This window comes from Panthera onca, chromosome A2 (assembly GCF_046562875.1).
Source record: "Panthera onca isolate mPanOnc1 chromosome A2, mPanOnc1 haplotype 2, whole genome shotgun sequence".
NCBI classification, from domain to species: domain Eukaryota; kingdom Metazoa; phylum Chordata; class Mammalia; order Carnivora; family Felidae; genus Panthera; species Panthera onca.
Genome location: NC_138340.1, coordinates 12,086,595 through 12,099,833, shown reverse-complemented (window position 1 = coordinate 12,099,833; position 13,239 = coordinate 12,086,595). Strand labels below are relative to the sequence as shown.

At 57.5% G+C, this 13,239-nt stretch overlaps 1 protein-coding gene and 1 long non-coding RNA gene across 5 annotated transcripts in view; one reads left to right on the top strand and one right to left on the bottom strand.

The window, feature by feature from the left end:
* TPM4 (tropomyosin 4) overlaps positions 1–11,827 on the bottom strand; it is a 21,816-nt gene extending 9,989 nt beyond the window's left edge. The window contains exons 1-3 of one of the 4 annotated variants that reach the window (XM_060630518.3): positions 11,638–11,827; positions 6,121–6,246; positions 915–1,048 (exon numbers count right to left, since the gene is read on the bottom strand). In XM_060630518.3, coding sequence (XP_060486501.1) covers positions 915–1,048; positions 6,121–6,246; positions 11,638–11,751 — 374 coding nt within the window. In that variant the 5' untranslated portion in view covers positions 11,752–11,827. Of the gene's footprint in view, positions 1–914; positions 1,049–5,549; positions 5,917–6,120; positions 6,247–11,637 lie in introns of those variants that run through there. The other 3 variants (XM_060630517.3, XM_060630520.3, XM_060630519.3) reach the window with 3 other exon arrangements.
* Positions 9,307–13,239, top strand: LOC132678324 (uncharacterized). Its single transcript, XR_009609557.3, has 3 exons — positions 9,307–9,437; positions 9,585–9,727; positions 13,009–13,239. It is a non-coding gene; the product is annotated as an uncharacterized LOC132678324 (long non-coding RNA).

The window sequence follows — 13,239 nt, the reverse complement described above, 5'->3', positions numbered from 1 at the left end:
ACTTGTGGCCGGGCCCTTCACCCTTCCTGGCGGCCGCAGCTCAGCCTCCGCGAGCGTGCCCAAAGTTCCCGTCTGGGCAACCGGCAGAGTCAATTTCCAAGACTCCCCAAGTAGTTTCTAATCTCTGGTGTATGGGCCACAACAGCACCATCCGAAACGAATCCTCTGGAGGGGTTTATACCAGGAAACCACCGTGGACCGGCCAAACGAGAACCCTGCTGCGATCGTGTGGCAGATACAGAATGACCACTGGCCCGGCCCACACCATCACTGCACAAGGGACCCATTTTCCACCGCGCAGAGACGGCTGCTTCTGTGAATTACACAATCTGCCCTCAGTCCTCCAGAGCCCGCGCCGAGGCGTGCAGAGTTATCCTGCTCCGGAGGAAAGAGCATCCCGCCAGAGCCCCGAATGCATGCCACAGAGGTGGTTTGCATGCGTCCCTGACGTACAGTTGTCACTGCCCAGCAGCCTGAAGCCTGCCTGGTGGCACGGTTAACCAGCATCCATGCATGCGGCCCATTTTGAGGGTGGCCCATCCCCCCCCCCCATCCCCCCCAGAACTTGATATCTGGAGATGACCAGCGAGATGAGATGCACGGTGGCTTTCAGAGGACACACGAAGCGGCACTCTGCGCACCGGTCTCCGGTGACAGTCCTACTTGCAAGTCTTACATCTACCCATTTTTTAAATTTCCTCTAGCGGGAGTTTCCTTCACAACCACCAGGACGACAAACGCCCCTACGCGGCGTGGCAGTTGACAAGGCGCTGCCGTGCATGGTCTGTGTGTGTGCACGCGCATCCACACCACCCGCATTCGGTCTCACCCCGGCTCTGAGAGGTCAGCCCCGCGGCACAGTCCCCGCTTCCGAGAAGCCAATGCCGAAGCCGCCAGGCTGGAAGCATCCTCACCTCTCGCTCTCATCTGCGGCCTTTTCTGCCTCCTCCAGCTTCTGCAGGGCTGTGGCCAGTCGCTCCTGAGCCCTGTCCAGCTCCTCCTCAACAAGCTGGATGCGTCGATTGAGAGCGGCCACATCTCCTTCGGCCTGGGGAGATGAGAGGTGCAGCCGGGTTAAGAAGGAAAAGGCCAGACGGCACCAGGAGTCCCCAGTGCACGCAGCACTCGTCCCTCGGTTACCACGCCTCCTCTGACAAAGCCCACCCGGGAGTGCAGGTGGTTAAGGGATTCACGCTCCCATCTGGAGATTTCTGTATGATCTTCCCTGAAAATGTTTGCAAATTTCCACCACTCTGTGACAAAGGTGTGCATCCCAGGATGGGTCGGGCAGCCAAGTCAACACAGAAGAGAAGAGTATACACCACAGGAGGTGAGAAGACGGTGCTGGCCTCTCTGGGATGCCTAGACAGTAAGGCCACCGGTGCCCTGGCTCCACCCTGTCACATAAAAAGCTCCGGGGGGTGGCGGGGGGGGGGGGGCACCTGGATGGCTCAGTCCAGTAAGCAGCCGACTTCGGCTCAGGTCATGATCTCCCGGTTCGTGAGTTAGAGCCCCACGTCTGGCTCCCTGCTGGTTCACTGAAGCCGGCTTGGGGCGCTCTCTCTCCCCCTCTCTGCCCCTTCCATGCGTGCTCTTTCTCTCCAAATAAATAAACTTTAAAAATAATACATAAATAAGTAAAATAAAAAGCTCCACTCCCAGTCACCTCCACAGCAAGATAAATGCAAGCATATGGAAGCTTCAGTTAAATGTTGGCCACACAATGTGAGGGAGGAGGGCAGCAGGGTCCAAACACCACCTTGAATGAGGTCTGGTCCAGAGATGACGGGACAGACAGATGTTAAGGAAGGAAGGAAAGAAAAGTTGGTTACAGGCACGAGAGGGATGTCTGAACAGGGATACTGGCTTTTCAAGGTATTTTCACCTACAAGGAAGGGAAAATGGTGGCATACATAAAAGCAGAAACTCCAGGCTCAGAAAGTGCTAGGTCAGAATCCCCGTTCTGCCGATGCGTAGCCATGTGGCATCGGGCAGGTTGCTTCACTGCTCTGAACCACCCCCATCCTGGTCCCGGCACCATGAAGACCCATAACTGAAGGGTGTGGCAGTGACTGTACCCGGCAAGTGGGAAGTCCCACAAAAGGACAGCTCTTACCGCCATGATTTCACCTCACTTAATCCTCTAGTGTTATAGGGCCACCTGGGTGGCTCAGCCGGTTAAGTGTCCGACTCTTGATCTCTGCTCAGGTCACGATCACACGGTTCGTGGGTTCCAGCCCCACGTTGGGCTCCGCGCTGTCAGTGAGAGCTTTGGGATTCTCTCTCTCCCTCTCTCTCTGCCCTTTCCTTACTCTTGCTCACTGTCTCTCTCAAAAGTAAATAACTTAAAAAAAAAAACCCTCCAGCATTTTACGGTGGGGAAACTGAGAGGTTCAGTTAGGTGAAGTGATTCTGTTCAATGTCACAGAACTGGTGAGAAATGGTCTCACGAACCCCAGCCCCCCGCAAGATCTTCCCTTGTTAAACCCGAGTCCTCTGGGGCTTCGAGGCCAGCCACCCTCAGGAAGAAATACTAAAGAGTTGGTGAGATTTGACTCAACTGAGGGAAGACGTGTTAAGCTACACTGGCTTCTTCATATCAAGACAAATAATCTCTGAATGGGGAAAGCCATAAAAATTAGCAGGAAACCACTGCCTTCCCTCTGAATTTTTAAAAAATATTTTTCTACCAGTTTGTGCTAGATTTGGTTTTATTATTAATTTTTTTAATGTTTGTTTATTTTTGAAAGAGAGACAGAGCCCGAGCAGGGGAGGGGCAGAGAGTGAGAGGGAGACAGAATCCGAAGCGGGCTCCAGGCTGGGAGCTGTCAGCACAGAGCCTGACGCGGGGCTCGAACCCACGAACTGCGAGATCAGGAACTGAGCTGAAGTTGGACGCTCAACCGACTGAGCCACCCAGGCTCCCCCCCCCCCACTGCCCCCTGAATTTATACAGCAAAAAAATGGAGTAAAAGAATGAGGCCGGAGATGCTGAAAAACACAGAGAATCAGGAAACTTTTCTCAGCTCCAGAGTCTTAGCAGCAGATGGAGAGAAAACTCCCACAGGTGTCTCTGATCACAACTTCCTCTGTTAAAACCACCGATGAACTATTTTAAGAAACTCACCCACCCCTTCCAATGAGTGGGTGCCTTTTATTCTTTCTGATGACATGATTCTTTAACTCCTTCAGCAACAGGGCAGGAATTGATTTTTTTCCCCCCAACAGTGTTTTAGCACATTAGCAAAACCTCATCATCAGCACCACTACCTAATTCCAGAACATTCTCATCACCCGCCCCCCAAAAGAAACCCATCCCCGCCAGCAATCAAGGAATTGCTTTTTAACATCAAACAAAGGTGCTTGACTCATGAATTGTCTTCAAAAAAATAAAAGCGAGGCTTTCTTTACGTGGGGAATTCTGAGTCCTGATAACCATGCTTTTGGCACACTTTCAACCGCCTGGAATTGAAAGAACGCTGATACATAGGAGGATATCCATCCATACATATATATGTATTTTTGAAAAACTGCTAGTCACTGCTAGTCATTTTGGGCTCCACCCCTTCCTGCAATCAAAGCTTCTACACTCTACAAAGGATTTCCCTTATAAGGTAAAAGAGGCTTGCTAGATACATGTGGCAAAGGAACAGGAAGATGTCGGTTAATCACACAAAAATCTAAACGAAACCAGCTGTCGGGAGGAGACCCAGAAGTCTGCCACACGCCGGCTCTTGGTTTTCTCCACAAGAGACCGAGAAAGGTTTTTTGTTGTGTGTTTTTGGGTTTTTCTTCCCTTCTCTGGGCTCAGTTCCTTTGCCCAGGAACTTTTCTTCAGACTTCCCCATCCTGACCAAGAGGCGCATGCTCTGAAAAGCAAACTTTTTACGAAGTCCACAACTTTCCAAAAACATCTTTCCTCCCAACTGGACTGTCCTCCTCCTATGTCTTGGCTCGAGGCTGAGGGCCATTTTTAAGCAGAAGTAATCGTCCTCCAGCGAGATGACTTGGGATGAGATCAGAGGGAGGGTTATGCCGGTTCCTTGTGTGAAAGAGGCCAAACCAGCTACTGTTTGAGGCTTGCACCAGGTTTCTGAGGCCTCTTCACGCCAGAGCAACTTACAGGATTAAACACCTCCACTCAGGCCAACACTGAAGCCGCCTGGGGCTCGCCTCCAGCCTTGACAATACACATGACACCTTTTCCACTTCTGGGGTCCTCACCCTTCCTCTCAACACTCCAGCTTTCAGGGGCCCTGGGCCCTCTCCAACTTTTTTGCACACCTAAGTCCCTCTTCCCAGCAAAGCCTTATTCTAGAATAATGCTCAACTTCCATTTTGAAGCCTACCCCACGGAGCGGTGGCTTCCCTGTGATGCTCCCACAACAGAACACTGAACCCCTCGGGTAGGCTAACCAGCCCTGTTTGTACCCCTCACCTCCATCAGACTGTGGGCTCTTCTGAGGTTACAGGGAGGGGGAAAATAAGCCCAGGAACTGAGCACCTACTCGGCGCCGGATGCTCTGCAGGGAGGTTGTACTCCTGGGACCCTCCCAGCTCTCCTAGGGGGTCGGTACTGTCCCCGCTGCTTTACAGATGGGGAGACGCGTTCCTAGCGGTTAAGTACTTGACGGCGTTAGAATCCAGATCTCTCCCCAGCCCCAGGAGTTGCCACCATCTGTCCTGCCCCGAGGGGCGGTCAGAGGAAGCTGAGAGGGCGAAGAGGGCGCCTCCTCGTTCTGCCCCATTATCTGTCTCCGGCCCCGCAGCGTGGAGCGAAGGCACACAAAACCGTCTCGGGTCCAGGGCCCCGAGCTAACATTCCTAGGATCCTTTGGGAAGGCGGGGTCCCGCGGCCGTCGCTCGGCGGCCGTTCCCGCAGGGGCCAGCCGGGGACGGAAAGGCCGGCGGCTCTGGGCTGAACTTCCGCCCCCCGCCGGGAGCCGACACGTCGTCGCCGCGCCCCTGGGAACAGCTGGGAAAGTTCAGCTGGAGCCGGGAAGCCGCGTAAGAAGGGAGAAAGTGCGACCTCACCCCCCCTCCCCCGAGTCCGTGTCGGCCAGTCCAACCCCAGACAATGGAAGCTCAATGTTTCCACTCTCACTTCCCGCTCCTGGGTCCAGGAGCGGGTCCGGTCCCCCCACCCCACCCCCTACCCGGGACCCCGGCGCCAGCCCGGAGTCAGATGGCAGCGCGGGGCCCCCCCCCCTACATCCCCTCCCCACTCCGGGATCGCGCATCCTCCCCGGCCCCATCCCCCTATTACTCGCCGGGCCAGCCACGCCCGATCAGGAGGCGGCGCCCCCTCCCCCGCCCCAGGCCCAGGCCCGGGCCGGACGACCGCGGAGGAAGGGGGTCTCAGCAGGCCGCCCGGGGAGGGGGGGGGGGGTGCGGGTCCGCGATCCCGGAGCGGCCAGGCCGGAGGGCGCGAAGGCGGGCTGGTGTGGGGGAGGGGGGGAGGACCGGGGAGCGCGGGAAGCGGGCGGCGCGGGGAGAAGGGGAGAAAGGAGCGCGCGCTGGGCCGGGGGGCGCGGGGCGCGGGCTCTCACTTTCTCGCGCCGCTCGCGCTCGCCGTCCAGCTCCCGCTGCAGGCCCTGCGCGCGGTCCTCCGCCTCGTCCGCCTGCTGCTGCAGGGCCTGGATCTTGCGTTTCACCGCCTCCAGGGAGTTGAGGCCGGCCATGGCGCGGAGGCGCGGAGGCGCACGCAGCGGGCGGCGGGCAGCGGCGGGCGCTCGGCTCGGCTCCGGCTCCGGCGAAAGCTGCACCAGCCGCGCCCCGGCCCCCCGAGCCTTTGCCTGCGCCGGGGCCGCCCCCGCCTCTCCCCGCCCCCGGCCCTGCCGCCGTCGGGGCGATGAGGTCACCCGGCCCGGCCGCCGACGTCAGCACCGCTGGGGGAGGGCCTGACGTCGGCACCGCTGGCCACAGCTGCTGGAAAGTGCCCCTTTTCGGGACTTATTTGGAGAAAGCGCCGGGAGGCACCGCCTTCTCCTCCTCCTCCTCCTCCTCCTCCTCCTCCTCCTCCTCCTCCTCTTCCTCCTGGCGCTGCCCGCCCGCCAGCCCGTCCGGCCCCGGGGCTCCTGCCCGGCCCAGCTGCGGGCGTCCCCATTACTGCGCACGTACGTCGGAGGCTTTCTTCTCCGTCAGCTCCAGCTTCTCCTGTGCGTCCTTCAGGTTCTCGGAGTATTTGTCCAACTCATCCTCCGTCCCCTTCAGCTTCTTCTGGAGGTGCGTCAGCTCCTCTTCCACCTGGGGACAGATGGGGGGACGCGTCAGCCTGGGGGCCACGTGCCCGAGGCGCAGGGGCGCCCCCCACCCTCCATTCACAGGAGCCCTCTCTCTCCCTCTGAGCCTCAGTTGCCTCATCTGCAAAACAGAGATAACAACACTAGGCACCACTCTAATGCTACCTGTTAATAGGATTTTTCACATTCTTCCCACCTCCTGGGACCAGCTGTGCTTATCTTTTGGGGCGGGGCGGGGGGGGGGGGGTGGTCCCAGATGCTCTCTCGGAATCAATCACAGCTTTTGGGAAACAAGGCCTGAAACCATTTCCCAGGAACACAGGTTCAGGTTTGCATCCCAGTTTCAGGGGTGCGGCCTGCTGGTGATCCCCGGTTAGGCAGAAATAGGACTCTCATACTCTGGGCCTGGACTGTGTCCCCCCCCCCCCCCCCAGTTCTGCCTCCTACACTGGCAGCCAGAAAAAATTTTAGAAAGTTTATGTTTGCCCTCCGCCTGCCGAGAACTGCTGTGGCTCCCCATTGCCCAAGAGAGTGGTTCTCAGACTGTCTCACAAAATACTCTGAAAGATTGAAGGGCTCAGACTCGCTCCACTCCTGTACTTGGGGGTCCTGGCCAGAAGAGAGATGCCCCCACAAAGACCATTTTCTTCGAAGGCAGAAGTTAAACCTTTAAAATTATTGCACATCTGGCTTACGTTCATTTTAATTAAAATGTCCCCTACTTCCCCCCAATTTTCAGTTCTATTTGTTTACCTTGGAGACTTGCTGCTCTCTGGGCACTCCCAGTGTGAAAAGTTCGGGTCTGTGGGATACAAACCACAGACCCCCTCACCTCTCCCTCTCCATCGCCCTCCACCACACCAGTTAAGAGTCAGCTTTCTCCATCACCTCCAGGCTGTACCTCCCTCCCCTACCCCTAACTCTGGTCTGGGGTGGCCCGTGCTTTGATCTGACTTATGTCCCCGGTCCTGTCCATGCTCCCAGGGTGGGCGGGAGGCCCTCACTTCATCCTCCTGCTTCCTTTTCCCAGCAGGAAGCCCGGAGAGGTAGAATGACTTTCTCCAGAACACACAGCACAGGATTTGAATCCACTTCTGAACAGGCCCTTAGGCCAGGCCTGCTTTCCTGCATCCCTTTCTGACTTCCTTCTTTTCTCTAACTTCCCGAAGAAGGTATGTTAGAAAAGCTGATGTGACTTCTAGGTCAAGCTCTGAATCTGATCTGGGCTACACACTCACCCCCGAGGTGATGTCTAAAATGTGCCAGATGCTTTGTGTGTGTGTGCGTGTGTGCGTGTGTGTGTGCCCGTGCAAATTTTTATTTTTTTAATGTTCATTTATTTATTTTGAGAGAGAGATAGCGTGCGCGCAAGTGGGGGAGGGACAGAGAGAGAGAATGTCAAGCAGGCTCTGTGCTCCGTTTCACAAACCGTGAGATCATGACCTGAGCGGATATCAACTGACTGAACTGCCTGGGTGGGGGGGGCACCTGTGCAGATTCTTAAAAGGCCCCCTGTCCCGTCTTCAGGGCCACTGAGTGTCCTGCTGCTGAGCTAGGGAGTGGGGAGGGGAGTGGAAGGAAGGACCTTCAGGCAATAAGCCCAAAAGCCTGGCTCCAAATCCCAGCTCTATGATACGCTGTCCCCTTTTCTGACCTCAGTTTCCTCATCTGTAAAATGGAAGCCTTGATGTGGTGCTCTCTGAGTGCCCCAGTAGCTGCTGTGAAACTTTTGCCTTGACTGAGAAAATGAGCCAATTTCCTTAAAGACAGGTCAGCGTGACCCAGTGTCCACCTGACTTCCTTCTGGAAGGAGCTGTGGGGTGCAGTATTTCGTAGGTGCCACCTATGTGCCCACCGGAGCGCTCTCTTAACATGAAAGAGTGAGAACAAGTTCTGCAGCATTGGGTTCATCCAGGTGCTGAGATGGTTGAGTGTTTGACAACATTTTCCGGCAACATTTGGACAACAAGTGGCGGGGACTGGGGTAATGTGGGCAGGGCGCTATGAGGCATTTAGAATGTGCCAGGCACACTGAGGCGCCTGGGTGGCTCAGTCGGTTAAACGTCGGACTCTTGATTTTGGCTCAGGTCATGATCTCACAGTTCAAGAGTTCGAACCCCATGTTGGGCTCTGTGCTGACAGTGCGGAGCCTGCTTGAGGTTCTCTCTCTCCCTTTCTTTCTGCCCCTCCCTCATGCATTCTCTCATAGAATGTGCCAGGCACACAACAAGTACTGTTTCACTAAAGCTCCATGCCACAGAAGGGTAAACTGAGTCCCAGAATGAGGAAGTGACTTGTCCCCGGGCCGTACAGATAGGGGCTGACTGATTCCACAGCTGCTTCGCTTGACTTGGAGGCTACCCACACCCCCTGCCCAGTGCACCCTCTTCCTGCCTACCTTCCACATCCAGCACCGATGCCCCCTCCCCTGAGCAGCCTGCCCTGCTGCCCTGGGCAGAGCCTTACCGCCCACCTTGGACCCTCCCAGCCCCTGTCCCTCCCTCTGGCCCACGCTTGACTGTTGAGGCAGGGAGCGTCCCTCCATGTCTGGCTCTGTCTCTCCCAGCCTGGGCTCCCCTGGAGTTGCCTCGGGCTGAGGTCCCTCTGAGCCCCGGTATCACTCAGCATGGCAGGGGGCCCAGGGCTCCCCACGGAACCCCAGGGGAAGTGCGCGGAATGAATCAATGACACAACCCCAAACCCTTCAGCGGTTGGAGCCAGGTATGAAAAATAAATAAGACCGACAAACCGGGTTTCTTTCCGTCTGTCCGGTTTCTAAGCACAGAGTGTGTATTAGTGTATGCACCTTGCTGGGGTCGGGGGCGGGGGGGGGGGGGGCGCGGGGCGTGGCCTTGGCCTGGCTCTGGGAGGTCTCTGACAAGTCACTTCCTTCTCTGGGCCTCAGTTTCCCTGCCTGTAAAACAGCTGGGAAGGTCATAGACTGCACACCTTAGTCTGTGTAAATGTGGCCTTAGGGCAGGGCTGAGGCAGGATGTGGGGTCAAAGGCCAGTTGTGGCGGATGTCACTGCCCTGGGAGGGGATCGGGCAGGAAGCAGGGGGGGCTGGGCCTCCTGGTCCTGTTCCCACACTGGACAAACAGGGCCTAGAATTGGGATTTTGCTGCAGGGTCCCCAAGGGTCAGGCAGGCCCCACGGCCCACGCTCTTTGGCCTCCTGAAGCATAAGGCTCTCCAGGTAAGTTGAGTCCCTCATTGCCTCCTGCCTCTGTTCCCAGGCAGGACAGGCCATCCGCCCCATGGGAATGTGGCTTCTGCTTTGGGCCTCTGGAATCTTGGGTTCCATGCCTGGCCATCAGAAGGTAGCCTGTGCCCCATTTCACAGATAAGAACACTGAGGGTGCAGAGAGGGGCAGCAATGTGTCCTGAGTCAAAGTTAGAAGAAGATCCAGCCTGGATTCAAGCACGAGCCCACCCCAGTGGGTGACTTCGTGGAGAAACAAGAACAGAATAAAAATCCAGCTGAAGGTGAGAGAACCTGTCCCTGCTTTGGGGCCATACAGCTGGCAGAAGGCTCTGAGAAGCCTTTCCTTTTGAATTTGTGTCTGCCTGGGGAGATTATGCTGTATCAGTCACCCACACCTTAGTGAAAATTAGAGCCATAAACTCGCTTTTCTCTGAATCCCCAGCTAAGCATCTCATGGCAAGGGCTAAATGATGGATGGAAGCAGGCAGCTCAGGGCCAGCACAAGAGGGGCGGCTGTATCTGCCAGGGAGGGGAACCAGGAGGGAGGAAGGGAGTGTGGCAGGGAGCGCTGGGGCGGGGCTGGCCTCTCCCAATGTGTCACAGGCTCTTAGGGAAGCCCGGGGAGACTGGGGGATGGGGAGGCCCAAAGGGGAAGTAGGGTGGAGCAGGAAATAATCCTGCATTTATTGAGTGCTTACTCTGTGCGGGGCACCGGGACAAGGGCTCCACCTGCAGTCATCTCATCCTCCCATGGTCATGAGGGAAGCACCACGGTCACTTTCCTGTCTCAAACGTGGGGCCACTGAGGCACAGAAGGCCTTCGCTCCAGGGCGCCCCGTGACCGAGCTGTGAAACAGGGCCAGCCTGAGCTCACAGCCTGCCCTTTTCCCTGCCAAGCTGGCCTGGCATATGGGCTGGGCAGGGCTAGGAGTATAGTGTCACTGTCCTGGGTGGCTCCCGGGACTTATCTGAGACCCTGATGTCCCTGAGGGCTGGACGGTTGACCCTGGGGCAGTGGATGAGCCCTGTGGGGGGCAGGGTGCTATGGAGGGAGCAGCACCCCCTTCCCTCCTCCCTCTGGCTGATCTGGCCGCCCAGACCCAGACAAATGACTTCTGCTCTGCCCCAAGCCCTGGCCTTGGGACTGCCCAGCCCAGACCCCTGCCCACTGGCCACATTAGCTCCCTGATGCACCCCTACTGCCAGAGCCTCCTGGAAAGCTCATCTCCGGAGCTCTGAGTCCAAGGCCACTGCCTGTCACTGTCGCCCCACCTTTCCCTTCTGGGTTCACAGCAGCAACGTCAGGGGCACCTGAGATACACAGAGATACATGGAGATTCTCAGGTTCACCCTCAAGTCTCCAACTAGCCCAGTCCCCGGACTCTCACCCGCTTCCCCCAGCAGCTGGACACAGCTGGCCCCACGACGCACCCACACTCGGCCACCCTTCCTGGGCGGTCACCAGTGTGGACCCACGGTCCACACATACCTGGGTATGCGCTGACACGGGGCCAGGGTCACCCACACTCACGCACAGCTCCACACCCTGACACACGCACATACACACACCAATAGAAACAATCACCCCAACATGCACGCACACGCCAACACAAATACAGTCACCTGAACACACACACGCTCTCCCCGACACACACACATTCCATTGCTGTCATGTCAACTTTGGCACAAGCGCACGGCCTCTCGCCCGCACACACGAGCCCGCGGTGACACCACCACCAACACGCTGGCACCCTCCAAACACACCCTCACGTACGGTGTCGGCCACACCCCCTCCTAGCGCACACTTCCACACTCACACCCTCGTCCCAACACACTTACACACACCAGCTTGCACACGCGTCTGGCGCAAAGACCCCTTCCCTGCGCTCGTGCTCACGCTCGCCCTCTCTCTGTCTCCCTGTCTCTGTCTCCGTCTGTCTCTCTCTCTCACTTTGCTCACACTGGCCCTGCTGGGGCCACCTCTCTCTCCCAGCTCAGGGACCCTGGAAAGACAGTGGTCCCCCTCGTTCCCAGCCAGAGCATCGCCCCCTGTCCCCCTCCTGACTCCGCGACCAAGGCTTCTGAGAGTCCCCCCCACCCCCCACCCCGGCCCAGCACCTGGCCTCCAGGCTGGGAGCAGCCCAGAGACGGCAGTGGGCGGCCGGACGCGGCCCAGCGTTCGGGGCCTCACCTGCTTGCACTTCTCCTCGGCGGCTTTCTTGTCCGACTCGGCCTGCTCGGCGCGGTCGATGGCGTTCTCCTTGTCCAGCTTAAGCATCTGCATCTTCTTCTTGATGGCCTCCATGGCTGGGTGGCGGGTGCGGGCACAGAGGACTCTGCGGGGTGGGGGCTACGCTGCGGGTCAGGACTGAGCGGCCCGGCGGGGGCGAGGCCCTTATAGGCTCCGGGCGCACCGCCCCGCTGCCGCTGCCGGGCGAGTCCTGGAGGAGGCCCAAGCCCAGGGCGCCGGGCCGGCCGCCACTCGCTTGCTCAGGAGGACTTGGCCAGCTCACCAGCCTCCCCGCAGCCCTCGCCTTATTTGGGCCTAGGATTTTCTCAAAGGAAAAAAAAAAAAAAAAGAAAGAGCCCGACCCGTTTCCGTTTTTAACCTGCTGACACAGGTCCCTTGTGGGTGTGCGGGCACAGCATTGGCTCAGGAGGATCCTGGCGGCCTGGCCTGCCGGGCCGGCCTCACCTTCCCCATCTGTGCTTGGGGAGCATAGAAGAAGGCTTGTGCGTGGGTGCAGGGTAGGGGCCAGGTGGGGTGGGGCGGTGCCCATCCTCCCTTCTCCTCCCCTCTGGTCCAGCCTCCAGGTATGGGGTCAGGACTCCAACCCACTTCCCGCTCTGCCCCAGGGGCTCCCTGGGTCACCCCCGCTTTCTGGTGAGTCTCTGACACGTCATCTTCTCCCTCTGTCTCTTTTCCAATGAGTGTCTCTCTCTATCTCTGTGTCTGTCTCCCCATCTCTTTTGGTCTTGTTCTCTCAGACTCCCTCTGGATCTCTTTGTCTCTCTCTCTCTCTCTCTCTCTCTCTCTCTTTAGGGTTTCTCTGCCCTTCTTTCTATCTCTCCCTCCTCTTGTGTCTCTCTCTGTCAGCTCCTCTGCCCCTGTGGGCCGGCATCACCAGGGCAAGAATGACCTGGGTCATCTCTTGGGAATTCTTGGAAGCCAAGGCAGGCCCAGACCAGGCCCTGATGCCCTCCCTGCTCCGCTCAGCACCACTGGAAAGGAGGTGGCCTTAGCTTCTCAGCTTGTCACTCAAGACTCCTGCCCTCTGCTCCCCAGCTGTCCCCAACACTGCTTCCCGGGAGGGCTGCCATTTCCCCACCTTCAGGCCTTGGCATGTGTGGGCATCCCCCAACCCCCTGCCATGCTTGTCCCTTCTGTCCTCCAGCAACCTGGGGTAAGATTTCCTGCCTTCAGAAAGGTGTATTCATTCATTCATTCATTCATTCATTCATTCACATGATGAACACAGAGGGCCTTGCCCACGCTGAGCCCCAGCAGCATAAGCACAGAATATGGGGGCTATTATTATTATTGTTATTATTTGATCATCAGGTTGGAACTGTGAGCTGCTCCAAAGCATCATCTGTGGCCTCCTGAGTACCCGGCCTCCAGAAGATCAGAAAATCCTTGTTAATTAAAGTGAACAACTAACCCCCTATACATTCACACACTCCCTCCCACACACTTATATCCCCCTCCACACACACACACACACACACACACACGCGCACACACACACATTCTTCTAGGACTAGAAAGCTTGTATTCATCCTTTAAAGTCCA